Source organism: Capricornis sumatraensis, chromosome 2 (assembly GCF_032405125.1).
Source record: "Capricornis sumatraensis isolate serow.1 chromosome 2, serow.2, whole genome shotgun sequence".
Lineage (NCBI taxonomy): Eukaryota > Metazoa > Chordata > Mammalia > Artiodactyla > Bovidae > Capricornis > Capricornis sumatraensis.
In genome coordinates, this window is record NC_091070.1 from 93,140,584 (window position 1) to 93,164,243 (window position 23,660).

A 23,660-nucleotide genomic window follows, 5' to 3' on the forward strand; every position below is an offset into this window, starting at 1 on the left:
AATGGACATTAGTCACACATAATTAGTTTCTCAGTCTGTTAACTCACAGAAGCGGTTCAAATGAGATGTAATTAGAGACTTTTTTTTTTCTACTAAAATTTAGTCTTAATGAAAGGTCTTAGGAGATTTCTCCTCATTTCTGTGGGATGCAAATCCTAGGGGGGTAGGGAGGATAACAGGAGACAGGCTCCCTCTAGATCGCAAGGGCGGCGCCTATGTTTTCCATGAAAGCAAGCACATACCTAGCATCGTTAAGCGCCCGATTCTGTCCATCAGGAGAGCAGACACGATGTTCCCTGGCAACACCGCCAGTGTCCCCAGGAAGTTGACAAAATAAATCCAGTAGGCACTATAGTCATCATCAAAGGTAAACTGGCATCCTGTCTTGTTGTACAAAAATGTGCTGTTTTGAAATCTGCAGTTAATGAATTTATATGGCTCAAAATCTGTGGACACAAAGACAGTTCAGTGCATCAGGCTGGCACACCAATATGAGCAAACTTGCCAAGAAATGATAAAAAAAACCCATGGTATTGGAAGCTCCCTGAGGTTTCAGAGCTGGCCAAGGCAAAGGGTCTAGTCAAGGACCCTGGGTTCCAGGGTCCCAGTGCAGCTGAAGGAAGGAATACCTTTATTGCATAAAGGAATAAACTGAGTCCAATTATCTTCTGATTTCTTATGGTTGGTCATCGCTAATTATATTGCTTGCTGACTCCTTTATGTCGTTACTTTGTTCTAATTATCATGTTACATAAGGACCATCATTAGAGTACTAATAGCTTTTACACTACAATTACAAAAATAATTTGTTCTAAAATGTGCATGAATCAGCCTTACTACTGCCATTTTATAGGGCTCTGAGGCAGTGAGAAGAAAAAGGACTTTCCTTGGGTCCTTGAAGCTGAATTTGCAAGTGAAGGTTTTAGTGGAGGAACCCACGGAGGAACCAGAGTTGGTCTCATTGGACAGTCACCAGCATTCACTGTTGAGTTTCGTCCTGAATCTTGGATCTAGCCAAAAGGAGTTGCAGATGATGGTGGGTTCTGCTAAAAGGTAATGAGGATCAAAACAGTTATCCTCGCTGATCAAAATTGGCCTAAAAAGCTGGTCTTCTGAGGTTGAATGGGTTGGAAGACAGTGAGAAATCACTGTTTAAACAAACCCTAAGAACCCTGACCCCATCCTCACTTGGAGCGAGGCAGAGGTGGCTCCTGTCTGAGCATCGAGAAGGCAGGGCTGGTAACAAAGTGGCGCTGGTCCTTCTGCTGGTGTTGGGCCATTATTTTGACCTCATGGGACAGATGGACCAATGTGCGGGGTGATAGAGCAGGGGCTGTGCGATCAGATGAGCCTGGGCTCATATGTCAGCTGTGAGCAGCTGTACAACTGTGGCCAAATTACTGCAGTTTTTGAAGCTTCCGCTATTGTGAAAATTGAACAAGACAATGAGTGTCTAATAACCTGAGGTAGGAACCAGCATATAGCCAGTGTTCAGTCAATGTTTGCTTCCCTCTTCTTTTCCCCTGGGGTGTTTCCCAGCCTCCATTAAATGGATTGAATTAAAAGACTATATGTGACTGGGCATGTACTTGTCCATCTCTGTAGTTCAGGCCAGCTCACTTAAGCTAATAGCAGAGTTTGAAATCAAGACTGTCAAATGACTACAGGTTAATTCTCTGCTTTAAAAATTATTCACCACAGGATTTTGTTTTTTCCTGCCAACTTTGAGCTCAGCCTGTTCCATCTGCATTAAATCTGACAAAAAGAGTCACTACAAGCTCAGCTTTGACCCAACCTGATGGAGGGAGTTTGTTCATTTGAACTTCAATGTTCACTTCCCCCATAAGCATCTGCCCACACCTATCACCAAATAGGTATCACGTTTCTGCCAAGAACCAGGGCTGTGAAGAGGATCCAGGCAGGGTTAAGTGGTACACCTACCTGTTTTGTTAAAAACAGTTTCAATAAATGTGCAGTTCTTGAAGTAGGTGTTGACTGAAGTCACATCCTCAAAGGTGCAGGACTTAAAAACTGAATTTTTGAAAGTTATGGATTTGAACCTGATCCCTGCAAATCTGTCCAACACACACGAAAAATTCATGTCAGTGATTGTGTCTATCAGGGTTCAAAGTTAAGTCAAACAGATTTAGAGATGTGATGTTCCACTATGGGTCATGCTAGATCGCTTCAGTCGTGTCCGACTCTGTGACACGATGGTCTGTAGCCCACCAGGCTCCTCTGTCTATGGGACTCTCTAGGAAAGAATACTGAAGAGGGTTAACTGAGGTTCTACTATGGATTCTCTTAATTAAAAAGGACAGTGGCTTCTGGATTTTCTAAACTCTTAGCTTTCCCCCCTCTTCCTCATGGAGCCTGTCCTTTTGACTGTCTCATTGTTCCCTAATATTATTTTCCACCAGAAAAAGAGATGGCATCCTAATAACTTCATGTAGCTTTCAGCAATGTTGTTAAAAGGGTGTTTGTGGGGTATACAGTTGAAGGCATTGAGTTTGGAGATTACCTGTGGCTACCAATTCTTTATTTTTCAATCCTATCCTCCCTCTTGCTCCTTCACATATGCCTTTATTTGAAAATTCTCTATTTGGGGCTAACAGCTGTAACTTGAGCATGTGCTCCCATGCTTATTTTTAATGAATGTCTATTTCCCAAGCTGATAACCCAAAGATTCTTTATTCTAGTGTAGGGACTTCCAATTATCTTGAAGAGATGATGGGAGAATCACTTATGTGAGGAATGATTATCTCAAGGGTCAAGAAACTCATAGCTCACAGTCATTTCCAAGAATATTTTTCTTCTCAGCACCAAGAGGTATTCCTCAAACCAAGCTGAATGACCATAGTTCAGCCTACTTTGGGAAATGGCAGAATGATGAAACTTGCTCCGATTCATTCTTGGGTGATGCAAGAGGGAAGGTGGAGCTGATAACAGGCACAATCATTCTGACATCTTAGAAGAGTTTATGGTTCAGATATTAAGTGTTGATAAAGACCCTTGGGAGACATGTATACATATCCATCAATGTGTCTTGGTAATTTATTAAGACACTGTGAATGTATCCTTCACCAGTTATTGAGAGGAAAATGCTTGCTCAACTGGGGAAGAAGTTAATACACCAAATACCATTATTAGGGCAGAAAGGGACCAATCCTCCTAGGCAAGGAAGATGACTTAAAAGTAATTCACTACTGAGATTTTAAAAATTGTCCTCACTCTAATGCCAGGCTGCATTTGTCAGCTCAGAAGGCACTAAGTGCCTATGAGACCAACCTCCTTAAAAAATTCATCCCCTACTCTAGGAGTTCAGAGTAAGATCACCTAAGCCATCTAGGCATTCTATCTACAGAAGGAGGATAAATCACGGCACATTTTAAGATCACTAATTTTCTGAAATGAAACTGCATTTGGAAAGGGGAAACAATTATTATTTTCACTGGATGCTATCTGCATAGAATACACATGGAGAACAATTCAAAATGTTCAAAAAGGAGAAAATGAGTCTTTTCCCTCCCATTCTCAAGCTATCCAGTTGTTTTTCCCAGAGAGGACCACTGTTGTCATTTTCTCGTATGCTCTTCAGGAAGTGCTCTGCATTCAGCGTGCCAGAAAAGAAGACACTATTCTACACTTTGCTTTGTTCTCCTCAGAGTCTACTTCAGAGGCCACTCCTTATCAGTACATGAAGAACTGCCATTTTAGAATGCTGAACAGGAAAACTATTTTTAAAAAATGAGTTAGTTAGTGGTATTTCAAATTTCTGTGAAAGAGAAAAACTTTTTTTTTCGTTTCACCTTCTAAAATAAACTTATAGGCTTTACAAGGATTTTAATATTATTAAAATTATTAATCATTATATTGCCAAAGTAAAAAATTTCTCCATGATTAACCAGCTTAGAATATTTTCTCAAAAATATGACATACTAGAAATTTCTAATGAGATTACAATAATTTTTAAATAATGAAGTCAATTTTCAACCTAGAATTATAGAGCACTTGACTCCAAGATTTCTGTGGAAAAACAAGCACAGATTCAAGTCAGTATTTTGCGAGGGAGAGTAAAGGTGATCCTCTGTGGATCAGGCCTCCCAGTGAATTGCCAATCTACACAGTTACCTCCTAGTTGGTAACTCTCCTTTTCATTACACAAACCATAAGCATCCCACAGAATTACTTTTCATCTTTCCAAACTGGTTTTTGCCCAGAGAAACTTTTATCAATTATGTTAGACTTTTACTTTGATCTCTTTTTAAATCGGAAGAATTTCCTAAGAATGATGTAAACCAACAGAAAGTCATACCAGCAACCATTTACTCAGATAAATAATGGGTAGAAATGAGGGCCTTGTCTGCCCTTTTCCATCTCCAGAAAATAAACCACGACCATTTCTTGAATCAGTTCTTCCTCTGCATCACGAGGAGTTCCACACTCCATACTCAATTATATCCTTTGCTAACTTATCTCCTATTTTCAAAGCCCTTAACTTTGGAAAATCATTCCTATTCTTTAACTGAAACTTTCTCTGGTACAACTTAACCCCAATTCTTGAACCAGCATAGTGGAGAAGGAAGGAATTCTGAAGAGTACCCCCCTTTTCCAGAGACAGAAAACAGGCATGAAATCACCTGTCAGATTTCCTCTTCAAGTTAAATAACACTATAACCTGTTTTCTCATAATCCTTACTCTGCCCTTCTGTAACAATTTATTTTGCTCACTTTCCAAGGCCTCTCTGAATTTTCTTTTCACACCAGTCAATTCCACTTCTTTACAAATGGGAAGTAGCTCAGTTTAAGAAGGAATTTAAGTGAATTAACTGATATACGTGTATCTTTCCTTTAAAGGCTATTTGGAAGCATTTGAATTCAGTCTGAAAATGACTACATGTACCAACTGAAAAAAAAATCATGCATACGCATATTTTAGTGTCATGAAGGCAAATAAGAAATACATTTTTAAGACGAGGTAGGAAATTAAATGATTTAAAAGTTTCTGGACCTGCCATTGTCGCATTCCATTCCGGTAATAATCTGATTTGCCATTGTAAAGTTAATAGTTGCATCTGAAAATTTCACTTTTGGTTCATCTACATTTTTCAACACATTTGACTGCAGATGTTTAATGACATCGGGGAACCAAACAGATAATCCGTAGTACCTGCAAAGACAAAAAAATGTGAGTTTGTAAAGGTGTTTGCTTTCAAGGTTTTTGATCATCTTTACTATCATTATTCTGAATTCTTTTTCAGGTAGTTTGTCTATTTCCTCTTCACTTTTTTGGACTTCTGTGTTTCTAGTTTGTTCCTTCATTTGTGTAGTACTTCTCTGCCTTTTCATTATTATTATTTTAACTTATTGTGTTTGAGGTATCCTTTTCCCAGCCTTCAAGCTTGAATTCTTTCTTCCTTTTGGTTTCTGCTCTCCTAAGATTGGTCCAGTAAGCTTCGTATAGGGTGAGATTTGTGCTGGGTTTTTTCATTTGTTTGTTTTTCCTCTGATGGGTAAGGCTGAGTTAGGTAGTAATCCTGTCTGTTGATGATTGGGTTTGTATTTTTGCTTTGTTTGTTGTTTAGATGAGGCATCCTGCACAGGGTGCCTCTGGTGATTGGGTGATGCCTGGTCTTGTATCTAAATGGTTTCCTTTGTGTGAGTTCTCACTATTTGATACTCCCTAGGATTAGTTCTCTGGTACTCTAGAGTCTTGGAGTCAGTGCTCCCACTCCAAAGGCTCGGAGCTTGATCCTTTTTTAAGAATGATCACATTTCAGAATTCCATATCACAGAGAAACCATCTTTTCTCATCACTTCGCCTGGAGCTGCTGCTGGAGCTATGCCCATGGCCGCCACCTGGAGACCCAGTGGGTGCATGCTGTAAAGGCGTCTCCAAAGGTGCTGGCACTCTAGCGGCCATGACTGCCTCCCTGTTACTTTCAGAGAGGTGGTGGTTCCTGGAGAAGCACTGTTAATTAGCACTGTGCCCCCACTCCCCGCACCCCCACCCCGGTCCCTTAGAATTATGGGTCAGCAAACAGGAATCTCATTGGCTCCTCCTCATCACAGGTCTTCAAGAATCAAGCTAGAGGGATGGCTTATGTTTCCTTGGAGAATCCCAGGTCCTGAGTCCCTCCTTGGGAAAGAGACATGTGTAAGAATTCCATCCTACACAGGCGCATCCTGGCCCGGAGGTTTCTCCTCATCCCCTTAGGCTGCACTGAAGAACCCCATCTCCTAGTCTCGAGCTACAAACTCCTGGGGTCCCCAAACTGTGAGGGCCCTTAGACAATGACCTCTTTATTAACGGATGATTTTTCTTGGTTCCTTCACTACCGTGGTCCTGTTAGCCTGGGGGCAGAGCCCATGCCCCCGAGGTTCAAGGCTGGGAAAAAGGTCATTTAAGTATTTATTGGAAAAGTCAGGTTATTGCCCACTTTCTACCTCTCGCCTCTAGTGTGTCATTCTAACAGGTTACAGCTCAGCCACGCTGCCATGATCTTCAGAGCAGTAGCCGCTAACCACAGGTATGAGCAGTTAAATGTGACCAGTCCAGATGAGACACACGTATGGGAAAAATGTAAAATTAAGTCATTAATCATATTAAATGTCAAGAAATGATAATATTTTAGACAAAATGAGTGAAATAAGATATATTATTAAAGTTTGTTTATTAAAGTAATAATAATTATTGTTTTCTTATTATTAAGATATAATAATATATCATTAATAATAATAAGATATATTATTAAAGTTTGTTTCACCAGTTTCTTTTTCCTTTTTTTTCACCCCTTTTTAAACGTGACCGCCAGGACATTTAAAATGATGCATGTGGCTGATGTTATATCTTCACTGGACAACGCCTGGACCAGCACCATCAGCATCACCTGGGAACTTGTTAGAAATGCAGACCCTCGGGCCTCATCCAGACCTGCTGAATCAGAAACTGTGGGGTGGAGTCCTCCAAGGAACTCTTCTGATACTCAAGTCTGAGAACCACTGCTCTGATTTATCCCCAGTTACACTGAGCTACACAGGGGAAGAAGTGGTTATGAGAATCACTTGTGCAGATAGACAAGCTAGGTTTAGAATCCTGGCCTTGCCACTTACCAGCCATGTGATCTTGGGTAAGTTATCAAAGCATCAGTTACCTGCCTACTCTAATATTAGAATGATGAGAGTAACCACCTCCCTGGGCAACTGCTTAGATTGAATGGGATGCAAAATACCCAGCACATAGTGCTCGAAAGACTAAGTCGCTTTTATCATCGGCATTGTCATCAGGATTCCTGAAATATCTCTGCCTCGGGATTCCATAGATTCCAGCCTCTTGTCTTCACAGATCATGAAATTATTACTGCAGGGGTGTGAGTGGTGGCCACTGAATATGAAATGACTCTGGAGGCAGCAACTCTGCAGGGATCTCTATTCATATCCAGAGGATACAAATCTTCAAAAATGGCAACAATGAGGGAAGCATGACACCCTGGAACATTCATCATCAATAACATGCAGGAGTTTCTGCTACGTTCCATTTATTCAGCCAGTGTTTACTGGATAGCCACTGAATGCTACATATTGTTTGAAGTTTCAGGGACTGTTTAAGGAAATCATAAGGCTTAAAATGTGGTCAATAACAGGTAAGTAAACAAAATAAATCATAGATATTATTCTGTAACTCTTCACATTTCAAGAGCAAGACGTTTGTTTTGCTTTTTCTTTGGATCTAGCCAGTGTTTAGCACATAGTAGAAACTTGCACACATCCATGCTAAGTCGCTTTAGTCGTCTCCACTCTGTGCGACTCTACGGAGTGTAGCCTGCCAGGCTCCTCTGTCCAGGATTCTCTAGATAAGAATACTGCAGTGGGTTGCCATTTCCCCCTCCAGGGAATCTTCCTGACCTTGAACTTGCATCTCCTTATCTTCCGCATTCAGTTCAGTTCAGTTGCTCAGTCTTGTCTGACTCTTTGCCACCCCATGGACTGCGGCACACCAGGCTTCCCTGCCCTTCACCAACTCCCAGAGCCTATTCAAACTCATGTCCATCGAGTTGGTGATGCTATCCAACCATCTCATCCTCTGTCATCCCCTTCTCCTCCCACCTTCAGTCTTTCTCAGCATCAGGGTCTTGTCCAATAAGTCAGTTCTTCACATCAGGTGGCCAAAGTATTGGAGTTTCAGCTTCAACATCAGTCCTTCCAGTGAATATTCAGGACTGATTTCCTTTAGGATGGACTGGTTAGATCTCCTTACAGTCCGAGGGACTTTCAGGAGTCTTCTCCACCACCAGAGTTCAAAAGCATCAATTCTTCGGTGCTCACCTTTCTTTATAGTCCAACTCTCACATCCATACATGACCACTGGAAAAACCATAGCCTTGACTAGACAGACCTTTGTTGGCAAAGTAATGTCTCTGCTTTTTAATATTCTGTCTAGGTTGGTCATAGCTTTTCTTCCAAGGAGCAAGTGTCTTTTAATTTCATGGCTGCAGTCACCATCTGCAGTGATTCTGGATAAATCAAGTCTCAATAATGTCTCTCACTGTTTCCATTGTTTCCCCATCTATTTGCCATGAAGTGGTGGGACTGGATGCGATGATCTTAAGTTTTCTGAATGTTGAGTTTTAAGTCAACTTTTTCACTCTCCTCTTTCATTTTCATCAAGAGGGTCTTTAGTTCTTCACTTTCTGCCATAACGTAGTGTCATCTGCATATCTGAAGTTATTGATATTTCTCCTGGCAATCTTGATTCCAGCTTGTGCTTCATCCAGCCTGGCATTTCGCATGATGTACTCTGCACAGAAGTTAAATAAGCAGGGTGACAATATACAGCCTTGATGTACTCGTTTCCCGATTTGGAACCAGCCTGTTGTTCCATGTCCAGTTATAACTGTTGCTTCTTGACCTGCATACAGATTTCTCAGGAGGCAGGCAAGGTGGTCTGGTATTCCCATCTCTTTAAGAATTTTCCAGTTTGTTGTGATCCACACAGTCAAAGGCTTTGGCATAGTCAATAAACCAGAAGTAGATGTTTTTCTGGAACTCTCTTGCTTTTTCGATGATCCAGCAGATATTGGTGATTTGATCTCTGGTTCCTCTGCCTTTTCTAAAACCAATTTGAACATCTGGAAGTTCATGGTTCACATACTCTTGGAGCCTGGCTTGGAGAATTTTGAGCATTATTTTGCTAGCATGTGAGATGAGTGCAATTGTGTGGTAGTCTGAACATTCTTTGGCATTGCCTTTCTTTGGGATTGGAATGAAAACTGATCTTTTTCAGTACTGTGGTCACTGTTGAATTTTCCAGTGCTGGCATACTGAGTGCCAGTATCATCTGGCACAGCATCATCTTCCAGGATTTGAAATAGCTCAACTGGAATTCCATCACCTCCACTAGCTTTGTTCGTAGTGATGCTTTCTAAGGCCCACTTGACTTCACATTCCAGGATGTCTGGCTCTAGGTCAGTGATCACACAATTGTGGTTATCCGGGTCATGAGGATCTTTTTTGTATAGTTTTTCTGTGTATTCTTGCCACCTATTCTTAATATCTTCTGCTTCTGATCGGTCCATATCATTTCTGTCCTTTATTGTGCCCATCTTTGCATGAAATATTCTCTTGGTGTACCTAGTTTTCTTGAGGAGATCTCTAGTCTTTTCCATTCTATTGTTTTCTTCTATTTCTTTGCACTGATCACTGAAGAAGTCTTTTCTTATCTCTCCTTGCTATTCTTTGGAACTCTGTATTCAAATTTGTCTCCTGCATTAGCAGGATGATTCTTTACCACTGAACCCCCTGTGAAGCCCTGACAACTATTTATTGAGCACTTATTTTGTGCCAGGGCTGTATATCAGTGAGCAAAACAGTTTAAAATCTCTGTTCTCACAGAGCTTCCAGAGGAGGAAGACAGAGCCTTCTTTATTCCTACAGAATGAAAAAGCTTTTTGTCTATTAGAGGATGATAGAAGGCACAATGGGGAATAATAAGGCTGAGAAGGGGACAGGGAATCTGAAGGGGGACTGAGAAGCTGCAGTTTTAAAAAGGTACTTGGGGAAGTATCACTGAGAAGGCGGCATAGGAGGAAAGCCTCAAAGGAGGAGAGAAACGAGCTGGTCCATGTCTAGGGGCAGGGCACAGACCCGAGATAGGACATGTTCAAGAAACTTCTGGCACATTGGAGGAAGAACAAAGAGGCCAGCAGGGATGGAGCTCCACCAATGAGGAGAGAGTGGAGAACTCATGGGAGCAAAGCATCCTTGGTCTTATCGAACTTTCCAAACACCGTTGGTTTTGCCACCCCAGCTTTATGACAACATGAATAATTGATTGCTTGATAAAAACTGTAACTGTTAGCAAATCTAAAAAGAAAAAAAAAATCCTAGAGTTAACGGCATCACAGTATAAGAGAAGAAAGCAGCGAGGTTGGGAGTTACAGTAGGGAAATTTAAAGATTTCGTTCACCAAAAACGTAAGGATCACTTACCCAAAGGACAGCGTGAACCATACAATCGTGAGTTTTATGGTATTTTCCCTGACTGGGTAGGTGAAACATCTCATAAAAGTCAACCAAATCTGTGAAATATCAGAGAGTTAGTTTTCTTATGCCAGTCCCTAGGCAACTCGACTTCCCAACTCCCTCTGACAAATTATAAAAAAATGTTGCCTTTTCTTCCAGCTGGATTCATCTGGACTTAAAATGTAAAAGCTAAAGGCTGCTGCTGCTGCTAAGTCGCTTCAGCGGTGTCCGACTCTGTGCGACCCCATAGACGGCAGCCCACCAGGCTCCCCCGTCCCTGGGATTCTCCAGGCAAGAACACTGGAGTGGGTTGCCACTGCCTTCTCCAAAGCGAAAGGCTACAGGAAACCAAATGCTGGAATTTGTATTTATCAGCTTCCAACAGACAGGTGTACCCTGTCACTGGAAGGACTCCTTGTTTAACACCTTCCCTCCCCGCCAAAAGCAACCCCGCTGATCGCAAGGGAATCCCATTGCCTGGTCCCACACCAGGAGTCAGGTGCCTTGGGTAGGAGGGGGAAGAGCCCCACTCACGGGGCGGATTCTGTCAACCCTGTTTCTGACTAACCTCCAGCGACAAGCAGGCCCGCGAGTCAGGGCGGGCTTGTTACTTACGCCATACAGTTCTGTGCGGATGCGAACAGAGCACCTCCTGAACCATGTTCCCGTGTCACTCTCAATTTCAATCAGTTCATCTATCTGTCTTGGGGTTTTGATCCTGTTTACCTGTAAAGAGCAACAGAGGGCAAAGTGCTGAGTTTTCGTCTCTGAAGTTGTAGTGTTTAGGCTTACAATTTGTTTTTAAAGGAGTGAAAGCGGACGCCAACAAAAAGGAAGCAGGTGTTTGATACATAAGCAGGTATCCATAAATATGAGAGCACTGGTGTCAGTATACAGATTCAAAGGCACCTACAAGAACTGAATAAAGAATGAATGAGAGGGTGAACGCCATAAAGAAGAGGGGGAGGAGTAAGTAGTAATGGAATTAAACGAAACAAAATGCCCTTCTCTGAATCACGACTAAAAAGGCACACACTGGGAGGTGGGGGAGGGAAGGACTGAGAGTTTGGGATTAGCAAACTATTACAAAGAGAACGGATAAACAACAGAGTCCTACTGTATGGCACAGGGAACTGTATCTTGTGAAAAACCATAATGGAAAAGAACACGATAAAGAATGCATAGACATGCCTAACTGAATCCCTTTGCTGTACAGCAGAAATTAACACAACATTGTAAATCAACTCCATGTCAAGAAAATAAACTTAAAAAAAAGCACACACTAGCAGATAAAACTCCAGATAGAGCCACTTGTGGATTAAGAATTACTTTGCTTAGACAAAAGTGACTGAACACACTTTTCTTTGGAACCTACTTACTCGATGAATTTGGCCCCTAAACAGAGTTCTTAGAACTTTCCCATATAACTTCCATTCTTGACCCTCTCTTCCTTCTCTCACAACCAAATAGTGTGCGTTCAGTTACATCTGACTCTTTGCAACCCCATGAACTGGAGCCCACCAGGCTCCTCTGTCCATAGGATTTCCCATGCAAGAATACTGAAGTGGGCTGCCATTTCCTCCTCCAGGAGATCTTCCTGGCCCAGGGATCAAACCCATGTCTCCTGTGTTAGCAGGCAGATTCGTTATCCCTACCATCACCTGGGAAGCCCAAACCGACAGTGACTAGTCAGCAAATACCCACAGGTGACCTGAAGATGAAGTTCAATGAATGAGTTTAAGTTGCAAGCACCAACACTGACTCTTCAGTGACAGAAGGGGAACAAATGATGGAGGTACAGCCTGTATCCCTGACTTAAGCTAGCCTCCTTCTCCTAAGGAAAAGAGCCAAGAGTCAGGAGAAGCAGTGCTTTCAGCACAGAGAATGAAGCCTGAAAAGAGGGGGGAAAAAAGGAAAGCGTTTTTCCTTTGTGGACCTATCCCATCTTACCTTGTTAGTCAAAACCTACCTGCTTTTGACAAACCCGAGAGAACAGGAATGTACAAACACGCTATCCCTGCCAGGGATAACTTCTGGGCGGATCTTTCTGGAGAGACTGCCAACATCCGAAGCAGTACTTCTACTGCACAAATCCAGGTACTGAGACTGGCTTTTGACAGAGGTGATTTGAGGACCCTCGGTATCTTTTGAATTATACCAGGTGGGCAGTAGCCTCTCCCTGGCTATGTAAACAAAGATGTCTGTATTTAGTGACGATGATGTCTGAGTTAAAAGCAGGATTCCAAACAGGGTCAGCTACAAACCAGTCATTATTTTGTGGCACTCTAGAGTTTTGTTTTGTTTTTAAATCACAGGGGTATTCCTTTTTTTTTTTTTTTTTAAAGATAGCATCACTGACTCAATGGACATGAACTTGAGCAGGTTCCAGGAGATAGCGGAGGACGTGGAAGCCTGGCATGTGGCAGTCCATGGGGTCGCAAAGAGTCGGACATGACTTAGTGACTGAACAACAAATCTTTTTTTGTATTGAATGAAAGAGTCATTGAATTCTATAGTGTTTTACAATTTCAAAAGGTTCATGCATATGATTTCATATAATCCCATAATAATTCCTTTTTCTCCTACCCCTTTACTGTCCCTCTCCTCTCCTCCCCCTTCTCCCCACTGCTAACCACTAGTTTGTTCTCTATACCTGTGAGCCCACTTGTTTTGTTATATTCACTAGGTTGCTGTGTTTTTTTAGATTCCACATAAAAGTGGTATACAGTATTTGTCTTTCTCTGTCTGAATTATTTCATTTAGCACAATGCCCTCCAAGTTCACCCATACTGCTGTAAATGGCAAAATTTTATTCTTTTTTATGGCTGAGTAATATTCTGCTGTTTATAATATCATCTTCTTCATCCATCCGCTAATGGACACATAGACTGCTTCTGTATCTTGGCTATCATAAATAACGCTGTGAACAATGGGTTGCATGGGTTCATGTATCTTTTCAAATTAACATTTTTGAGTTTTTTTTGGATGTATACCCAGGAGCGGCATTGTTAAGTCATATGGTAGTTCTATTTTCAGTTTTTTGAGGAATCTCCCTACTGTGTTCCACAGTGTCTTCACCAATTTACACTTCTCAACAACAATGTACAAAGGGTCCCTTTTCTCCACATTCTCACCAACATTTGTTATTTGTGTGTTTTTGACGAAGGCCATTCTGACTCAATGTATTACTTTTGAGAGGCTTCTTCTCCATTGCTTCATGTCTGTTTGTTTGTACATTCTTTCATCAGCACTCATGGGAGCCAGGACTGGTACAGACCCTGGAGATGCAATCATAAAGCATCGTGCTTTCTAAGCAATTACCAGATAAATTAGAAAGTATCCCAGTGGAAATCTGCATCAGATGGGAAAGACATACTGTACAGAACACCCAAGCTGACCTGGGAGTGAGAGAGAAGACTTGATGGACTGTGGAATTTGAGCTGGAGCTTACGGAGAAGTATGACATTTGCCATGTGTTATCAACGATTTGAAGGGCATTCCAAGTGGGAGGAATACCACATGCAAACATCCAGAGGTGTAAGAGAAAAGACTGTATTGGAAACTGCAATTAATCTTTGTGACTCCTGAAGAATGGTGCAAGCGCAGAGGGCAGGGAGTAGGAAGGAATGAACCAAATCAGTGGCAATAAGGGTAGAAAGTAAGAGACAATGATGAGAGATATTTAGGATGGAGAATAATGAGACATACTGGATTTTTTGGACATAATGGAGATAAAGGAAAGAAAGAAATAGGATAGTTTTCAGGGGTCTAGTTTTGCTGGTGCTGGTGGCACTTGCTGATAAGTCTTCGGACAAAGAAGAGACTTGGAGACTCTTCAGGTGAGAAGTTCAGATTTAGAAATTCAGAATTTGAAGGGCCTCTAGTACATAGGAGTATGGCCACAAAGCCCTTCAACATGTATGTCTGGAGCTCAGTTTGTCCATTTGGAGAAAAAGATCTGGGAAGTAGCTGAGATCAGCTAAGGAGAATGTGAATGAACTTGAAAGAGGAGTTTGCTGCAAACAACATCCTGAAAAACAGTATTCAAATTAGGTGCACAGGAAGAAGACCTTTGCGGAAGGCATGTGAATTTGCCATGTTGTAGATATAATAAGAAAAAGATCGAATGTGTCCTGGTGGAATCCTGTAATGACTTTGGAAGTCACATATAAATGATTGAGATGACCCGTTCTTTTAGAGTGGTCCCATCTTATTCCCACCTAACCTTTATACAGTCATATTGATGTAGACGATCGTGAATGAACTTGGTAACTGAGACCTTCTGGAAGAAAAAGCAGGTTAGCAGGACAGTGAGGTTCTACAGAGACACCTTCTCAGAAATCTTGGGTAGAGGGTTTGTTCTCAACCGGCTGAGAAGAGTTAGGTGACATTGACACCTCAAGATTCCTTCTGCCTTATGATCCTTTAATCTACTCTTCCTCTGTAGTGAGTCTACTCAAAAGCAGGGTTCACTCAGAGGATTCCAGGTCCTCAATGGTGGACATCCATTATTTACCTTTGTTCCTCCATTACACTGCAGGAAAAATTTATATTAATTAAGAATCTGTGATCATTTAGATAGAGGCCAGACTGAATTATACCTTCATATTACGAAAAATCTGTTTCATATTAAAAATGTAACAAGTCAATAAGTGTCAAGGGATTGTTTAATTAGGAACTATTTTACTTATTTTAAGACCTATAACTGACACTGTTTATAAGACATTGAATATGTTGCTTATATCACCTTTAAACCTAACTTAGACATTTTTGGTGTAATTACATGTTGCCTACATCAAAGGATTTAAAAACCACTCGTTTTTATTTTGGTGGAGGTTCTGAGAAAAAAAAATACTATTCTTTCCAAAAAATACTATGCATTCAATTTTTTATTAGTTTAGATGAGTTTTCCCCATTGAGGATACATTTTGTAACTGGAGGATGGAAGACCATTCCACGCAGAGGTCAAAGCACATACGACAGCAGTGCGGCAGCAAGTATGAGATGCTGAGAAACGAGTGGCGGGTGCAGCGAGAGAGGAATTTACGACCAGGCCTTTTCAGAAAAGGTTTCTCGGCCTCTGGCATAAAGGGTTCACCGAGCAGTACTCACCGTGAAGACCTTCTCAGGCTGACCCCGTGCTCTCATGTTTGTGTCGTGAATTAACTTCAGAATCATCCAGGCTTCATCATGTTTCCCAACCTAAGCGATATGAGTCGACAGTGAATGGCCAGGACGTGAAACACACATGCTCCCCGATTTTCCAATAACCATGTGATATTGTCAGATCCCATTGGGTGCAACAGTGCAAATGGTTTAGGTTCATCCCACTGGAAACACAGACACCTTGATACCCTGAGTGCAGCAGCAGCTCAAGGAATAGTGTTTCCTTTATAAAACAATAAGGCGCGTTTTCTTCACGGAGGGAAACCACTTGCTTGAGGAGGAACATTAGTGCTTTCAGGCCATGAGGCAGCCTTTTCACATGCTGGTTGTTGAAACTATGTCTCCATGAAACCAAACCCTTCATAGTTCTGTAGGAGGAAGGAAAAATGAACCTCCTGAAGAGGCAAACATACTCTCCTAGGATTAAAAGGAACTTGTTTCAATGTTTCTGGCTTCCTTGAGTATTTGTAATGATGAACGTTACCTCCAGCAAGAACCGTGGGCTTTCGGGCATGAACGTGAGGGCCACCACCGAGGAGGCACAGGGGAGGGCGCAGACGATGACAAACACACGCCAACTGTGGAACTGGTAGGCTGACCCCATGCTGAAGCTCCACCCTGGGAAAGGAAGAGGGGAGGGGTGAGCGGGAGCGAGGACCCCACACCCCTGTGAGCGTCCACACCTGGAACCGATCAATGGCCAACTCTTACCACCCCCAGAAGAGTGAGCTGATCTGGGCATGAGCCACAGTGCCCAGCTCGACTTGAAGACGGCCAATAACAGTGCTGAGAAGAAAGGAGCTTGCAACCAACGCGGGCTGGGGCTGGGGATGGAGGTGCACGTATATTTTTGGACAAGCAAACTGCAAAGACCCAGGTCAATGAATTTGGGGCAGTGCTTTCTCCAGCAGACTCCTGGGCTGGGTATCCCCTGTCTGCTCCTTCAGATTACTCTGGACCCTTGCCTCTGCTGTGAGCCAGGAACCGGCCCCCCGTGGGCCACACTGACTGGCTGCCTGGTCCATCGGCTCCCAGCTGGGCTGGATGAAGGAAGCACTGGCAGGAGCACAGAGGGTGGGGTCAGGGTTCAGGATATTTACTCCCCTTCCCTCCCTTCTCCCCTCCCGCTGGTCGCATGGAGGCTTGACAGTGGGTGTGCTCATCCCTGGGAACCTTCTCATGGAACCACATCTCTTGTGGGGTTCTGGCAGTCCCACTCTCCTCCTGACCTGAGGCGTAAGCGAGTACAGGAGGCCCTTCCGCTACTAGCTCCAGGGTGCTTTATCATTCTGTATGGGTTTCTCTTGACCGTTCCCACACAGCTCTTTTCAGTGACTCCTGCCAAGGGTGGCACTGTTTCCTGCCAGCATGCCGACCAGCACAATGATTAAGACCTGGCATTTGCCCATGCTTCCACACATATGCCATATACAATGAAAACAAGCAAATGGGATACCAACAGAAATCTCTTCAAGAACTAAAAGAAAACCAATATTTGAATGAATATAAAATGGTTGAAAGCAACATTCCACCATGATTCTAAAGGAGAAATAATGAAGCATATCAAATCTAATTGAAAACAGAGAAGAGATTTATGGAGGCAGAGATGAATTATGGTGAGGCAAAATTCTAATTTTTGCAATGCTTGGTATTTAGAAGGCTGCTGTGAGCAAAAGTCAGATAGTCTACATTCCATCCCCAGGAGAGCAGTGTAATTATTCACTGTTTGCCCAGAGGCCAAGAGAGATTCTGAAGGTGACATGAGTTCCTCAAGGCCAGGCAGCTGAAGTTATATACCAGAACCTTCTCCACCGGGGTTTGAGGTGGAATCTTATACCATATCATGTCCTCAAGCCTGTGCTCACTCTTAAACATGAAATTTGTTGGTAAATGATGTAAACACCAATGACATGTGACATCAGCCTTAGATTCATGAGCAGTTTCTGGGAATTTAACACATGAGGACTCTGTGGACTGCTAAATTAACTACATCGTAAACTGTGGGCGGGGATGTCTACTCTCAATGTTTCCTGTAGCAGAAGTTCAGACGTCTCAAATATCCAAAATACAGAGGAAATTCTATGATGGAACTAAGAAAACATACCATGTTCACTTCACATTGGATCTGAGAGCTTCATATAAAGGAATTTTTTCAAAAGGGCTGGAGCCGACAGAAACGGGTCCCCACCTACGTCTCTGAGCTCGCCTGCTGCTGGCTCCCTCCCTCCCTTGGTCCATCTCACCAACATGCTGCCAGCTCTCTAAATGCACAAAGCTTAGTTCCATTTTAAAGGCGTTGCCTTATTTCCCAGGAAGCCCAGCCTTGCATCGAAAGGATGGTGGTTGTAGGTCAGCCAGCCTTTCTAAGAGTGTCGGAGTGAGAGACTGTTCAGTATTTCTTGTCCTCAGTGAAGTCCCCTCACAGTCTTTGCATTCGACATTTTCTGTGCCTGAACTGCTCTGAGCATTTGCACACGTGGACGCCTCCTTTGTACTTTCCAGGTCTCAGTTTAAGGTCATTTCTTCAGAGAGGCCCCAAGCGTCAATTCCACTTTTATCCTCAAGGCCTGTCTTATTGTCTCTACAGCACTTACCATTATGTAAAGCTGTGTATCCACTGATTTGTTTATTTGTTTACTGTCTATCCCTTTCCACACCATGAAAGCAGAAATTCTGCTTTTGTTGTTCATCAATATCTCTTCAGTGCTTTTGGCAAGTCCTAGTCCATAGGAAGCACTCTTTAAATATTTGCTAAACAAATGCACACACATACACACACATGCACACGCATACCCTTTTGTGTGTCTGCATGTACACATGAACATATACAGAACCACTGAAGGCTACTAAGACATTAGTTACTCAGGTTTTCTTTTGAACATTTTTTTCTGAATCTGCACTGAAAAAAAACAACCCTGATATACTTTTTCAGTTAAATTTGCAGTTTGTATCCAGTAAAATTCATTCATACTTTTTAAACTACATTGTTCTGTGAGTATGATAAATGCCAGCGTCAGGTACGCATCATCCTAATCAGGATCCACACTGTTCCATCACCCCAGAACATTCCTTCCTGCTGCCCCTTTGGAGTCCGTTCAGTCTAGTTGCTTAGTTGTGTCCGACTCTTTCCAACCCTACGCCAGGCCTCCCTGTCCATCACCAACTTCTGGAGTTCACCCAGACTCATCTCCATTGAGTCAGTGATGCCATCTAACCATCTCACCCTCTGTTGTCCCCTTCTCCTCCTGCCCTCAATCTTTCCAAGCATTAGGGTCTTTTCAAATGAGTCAGCTCTTCGCATCAGGTGGCCAAAGTATTGGAGTTTCAGTTTCAACATCAGTCCCTCCAATGAACACCCAGGACTGATCTCTTTTAGAATGGATTATTCAGATCTCCTTGCAGTCCAAGGGACTCTCAAGAGTCTTCTCCAACACCACAGTTCAAAAGCATCAATTCTTTGGCGCTCAGCTTTCTTTATAGTCCAACTTTCACATCCATACATGACTACTAGAAAAACCACAGCCTTGAGTAGACAGACCTTTGTTGGTAAAGTAATGTCTCTGCTTTTTAATATGTTGTCTAGGTTGGTCATAACTTTTCTTCCAAGGAGTAAGCGTCTTTTAATTTCATGGCTGCAGTCACCATCTGCAGTGGTTTTGGAGCCCAGAAAAATAAAGTCAGCCACTGTTTCCACTGTTTACCCATCTATTTGCCATGAAGTGATGGGACTGGATGCCATGATTTTAGTTTTCTGAATGTTGAGTTTTAAGCCAACTTTTTCACTCTCCTCTTTCACTTTAATTAAGAGGCCCATTAGTTCTTCTTCACTTTCTGCCATAAGGGTGGTGTCATCTGCATATCTGAGGTTATTGATATTTCTCCCGGCAATCTTGATTCCAGCTTGTGTTTCTTCCAGCCCAGCGTTTCTCATGATGTATTTTGCATATAAGTTAAATAAGCAGGGTGATAATATACAACCCTGACGTACTCCTTTTCTTATTTGGAACCAGTCTGTTGTTCCATGACCAGATCTAACTGTTGCTTCCTGCCCTGCATACAGATTTCTCAAAAGGCAGGTCAGGTGGTGTGGTGTTCCCATGTCTTGAAGAATTTTCCACAGTTTATTGTGATCCACATAGTCAAAGGCTTTGGCATAGTTAATAAAGCAGAAATAGATGTTTTTCTGGAACTCTCTTGCTTTTTTGATGATCCAGCAGATGTTAGCAATTTGATCTCTGGTTCCTCTGCCTTTTCTAAAACCAGCTTGAATATCTGGAAGTTCATAATTCACATATTGCTGAAGCCTGGCTTGGAGAATTTTAAGCATTACTTTACTAGCGTGTGAGATGAGTGCAATTGTGTGGTAGTTTGAGCATTCTTTGGCATTGTCTTTCTTTGGGATTGGAATGAAAACTGACCTTTTCCAGTCCTGTGGCCACTGCTGAGTTTTCCAAATTTGCTGACATATAGAGTGCAGCACTTTCACAGCATCATCTTTTAGGATTTAAAATAGCTCAACTGGAGTTCCATCACTTCCACTAGCTTTGTTTGTAGTGATGCTTCCTAAGGCTCACTTGACTTCACATTCCAGGATGTCTGGCTCTAGGAGAGTGTGAGTGATCACACCTTCATGATTACCTGGGTCGTGAAGATCTTTTTTATACAGTTCTTCTGTGTATTCTTGCCACCTCTTAATATCTTCTGCTTCTGTTAGGTCCACACCATTTCTGTCCTTTATTGAGCCCATCTTTGCATGAGATGTTCCCTTGGTATCTCTAATTTTCTTGAAGAGATCTCTAGTCTTGTCCATTCTATTGTTTTCCTCTATTTCTTTGCATTGATCTCTGAGGAAGGCTTTCTTATCTCTCCTTGCTATTCTTTGGAACTGTGCACTCAAATGGGTATATCTTTCCCTTTCTCCTTTGTTTTTCACTTCTCTTCTTTTCACAGCTATTTGTAAGGCCTCCTCAGACAGCCATTTTGCTTTTTTGCATTTCTTTTTCTTTCGGATGGTCTTGCTCCCTGTCTCCTGTACAATGTCATGAACCTCCATCCATAGTTCATCAGGCACTCTATCAGATCTAGTCCCTTAAATCTATTTCTCACTTCCACTGTATAATCATTAGGGATTTGATTTAGGTCATACCTTTGGAGTCAACCCCTCTTCAAAGCCTAACCCCTGGCAATCACTGGTCTGTCCTCCATCCCTATAATTTTGCACAATGTCATATAAATGGATTTATTTTATATGCATCTTTTAAAATCTTGCTTCTCACACTTAGCATAAGGCATCTGTGCAGACTGTTGCTCATATTAATAGCTTGCTCCTTTTCATTGCACAGTAACATTTCATTGTACGAATATTTCATTTGTTTGCCCACTCACCAGCTGAAGGACAATTGGAATTTCTCCATTTTTAGGGGATTATAAATAAAGCTGTTATAAATATTTCAGATGGGTTTTTGCGTGTTCCAAAGTTTTCCCTTTCTCTTGGGTAAATATCTAAGAGCAGGCAAATTAAGTCATTTCATTAGTTTAGCTTTATAAGAAATTGCCAAACTGTTTTCCACAGTGGCTGTGCCATTTTGCCCTCCTACCACTAGTGTTGATGCTTTTGAACTGTGGTGTTGGGGAAGACTCTTGAGCGTCCCTTGGACTGCAAGGAGATCCAACCAGTCCATCCTAAAGGAGATCAGGGCTGCATACTCATTGGAACGACTGATGTTGAAGCTGAGACTCCATTACGTTGGCCACCTGATGCCAAGAGCTGACTCATTTGAAAAGACCCTCATGCTGGGAAAGATTAAAGGTGGGAGGAGAAGGGGACGACAGAGGATGAGATGGTTGGATGGCATCACCAACTCAATGGACATGAGTTTGAGTAAACTCCAGGAGTTGGTGATGGACAGGGAGGCCTGGCGTGCTGCAATCCATGGGGTCACAAAGAGTCGGACACGAGACTGAGCGACTGAACTGAACCACTAGTGTATGAGAGTCCAGCTGCTCCACACACTTCCTTCCACTTCTTTGTTAGTTTTTGGGGGAGGGGTAAGTTTGGGCCATTCTATATGTGCGCAGTGGTATCTCATCATGGTGTTGATTTGCACTCCCCTGATGTCTAGTGATCCCTTAATTTTCTCTCTGTTCATTCATTCATACTTTTATTGAGTGCCTCTATGTGCCAGTCACAGTGCTGAGATGTGGCAGCTAACACTTATTCCCTGCCCTCCATGAGTCCGAGTTCAAAAGAGGAGGCAGATGTGTTAACAGACATGAGAAACAGTAGGATTCATGCTAGAACAGGCTCTAAAAAAAGGGGAGAGGGAGTAGAGAAGGGCCACAGGCATCAATCCGAAGGAGGCTTCTCTTAAGAGCCCTTGCCAAATTTCTTGTCTGATTCAGGTTTGTGAACATGGAGAGCAAAATCTTAAATTTCTAACATTCAAGTGACAGAAACAGTTCAAATCAGCACCAAAGAAGTAGGTGAGACCGGCCAAGACTAACTGTGCCATGCCCGACCCCTGACTCTCTTCTACTACATGACAGCCCTCTGACTTGGAGAGAGGAGGAGAGCCCTTGACCCGAGTGCGAGTCCCAGAAAAGGAGCTCACCCCTCCTTGCCCTTCTGGATATGCCCTGGGCTGGGGCAGGGGGAGACTGATGGGTGACCTTCTGTGGCCTGAGTGAGGGATCGACAGAGGGAGGGTTTTGAGAAACGACCTTGCAGATCCTTCGTAAAACTGAAATGCCACTATCAAGATTAAACACGAATGAAAGAATGATGGGGTGAAACACTGGCTGCTGTAACTCCTCAGCCATGAATTCTCAGGACCCCTCCTCTCCAGCTCCATTTCAAGATGAGTTATATTTGCGTTTGCAAGGGATGCAAAGCCCAAACCACAGACATCCGGGAGTGGGGAGCCATCAGCGTGGAGTGAAGGACCAGACCGTGATACGAACCACATGCCACTGGGAAAGTGGTTGTTGCTTTAGGATATTCAGCCACACTTAGTAAAATGGATCCTTTTCTTCATGTTGGCATCATGCCTTTTTTGTCTTACCAAAAAAAAAAAAATTCTTGCAGAAATGGTGGTTCTAGTTGTCCTCTGGACTTTGTTTAAAAATACCTATTAAAATGTCATACTGAGGGATTTATTTATACATAATGTAAACTGCATGCAAGGAAGGGCCTCAGTTAGGGTATTACAGAAAGCTGTGACTGTACCGCGCTAGTCAATGCAGCTCTAATAAGAGTGTTCTGTGTCTTGCATGATAATCAAGGCCATTTACCAGGCTCAAGCTGATATGCTCTGGGGCTGCAGAAACCAGCTGCCTTCCCAGCTGCCTGACCGTCTGAAATCTTTCAAGGTGCCAAGACAGAAGTGTGGGGCTCATGGAGAAGAATGCTGGCTTTCATGTTCTTTTCTGCATGTTCTCCCTGAGCATGGGTGAGTTAGCACCTACTCTGTTGACTCACATTTGGTTGCTAGTTATCTGATATGATCAATGATCCAGTCTTTGGTAAGAAGGTAGATTTTAGGGATAAAACACAGATCCAATGTTCTAAAACATTACTATTAATTAGTAAAAATAAGTATTATAGGTCAGATCACTTTTCAATAGCTAAGAATTAAATCACCTATATTTACGTGTCAGTGGTGTTAACTCACAAGGCACATTGCCAACTGAAGTTCTCTTTGGAAAAGTGGCTCCCAAATGCATTTTTCTCAAGTGGTCAATAAGCTCAGGAAGTGAACAAGGATCAGATGAGTTTCTGCTTTTATTCTTATGGAAATAAAATGTTATCCCCTCAACCTGTCAGTGGTTTAAAGTATAAACACTGTCTAATCAGCATGAAACATTAGTCCTCAGCTAGAAAGTCAGACTGTCATGCATCTGGCATCATCTGTGACGTCGTAAGATTTAACCAGGGGCAGCTGGACAGTTCTTGTGGCCGATATCAGCAAAGATTTT

General features: G+C 42.5%; 1 protein-coding gene across 2 annotated transcripts in view; it reads right to left on the reverse strand.

Moving 5' to 3' along the window:
* Nucleotides 1-23,660, reverse strand: part of SV2C (synaptic vesicle glycoprotein 2C) — a 161,107-nt gene that overhangs the window by 14,882 nt on the left and 122,565 nt on the right. The window contains exons 4-10 of one of the 2 annotated variants that reach the window (XM_068965671.1): nt 16,171-16,304; nt 15,633-15,722; nt 11,136-11,246; nt 10,488-10,576; nt 5,012-5,170; nt 1,942-2,075; nt 243-446 (exon numbers count right to left, since the gene is read on the reverse strand). In XM_068965671.1, the coding sequence (XP_068821772.1) occupies nt 243-446; nt 1,942-2,075; nt 5,012-5,170; nt 10,488-10,576; nt 11,136-11,246; nt 15,633-15,722; nt 16,171-16,304 (921 nt within the window). The remainder of the gene's footprint in view (nt 1-242; nt 447-1,941; nt 2,076-5,011; nt 5,171-10,487; nt 10,577-11,135; nt 11,247-15,632; nt 15,723-16,170; nt 16,305-23,660) is intronic. The other variant, XM_068965672.1, reaches the window with a different exon arrangement.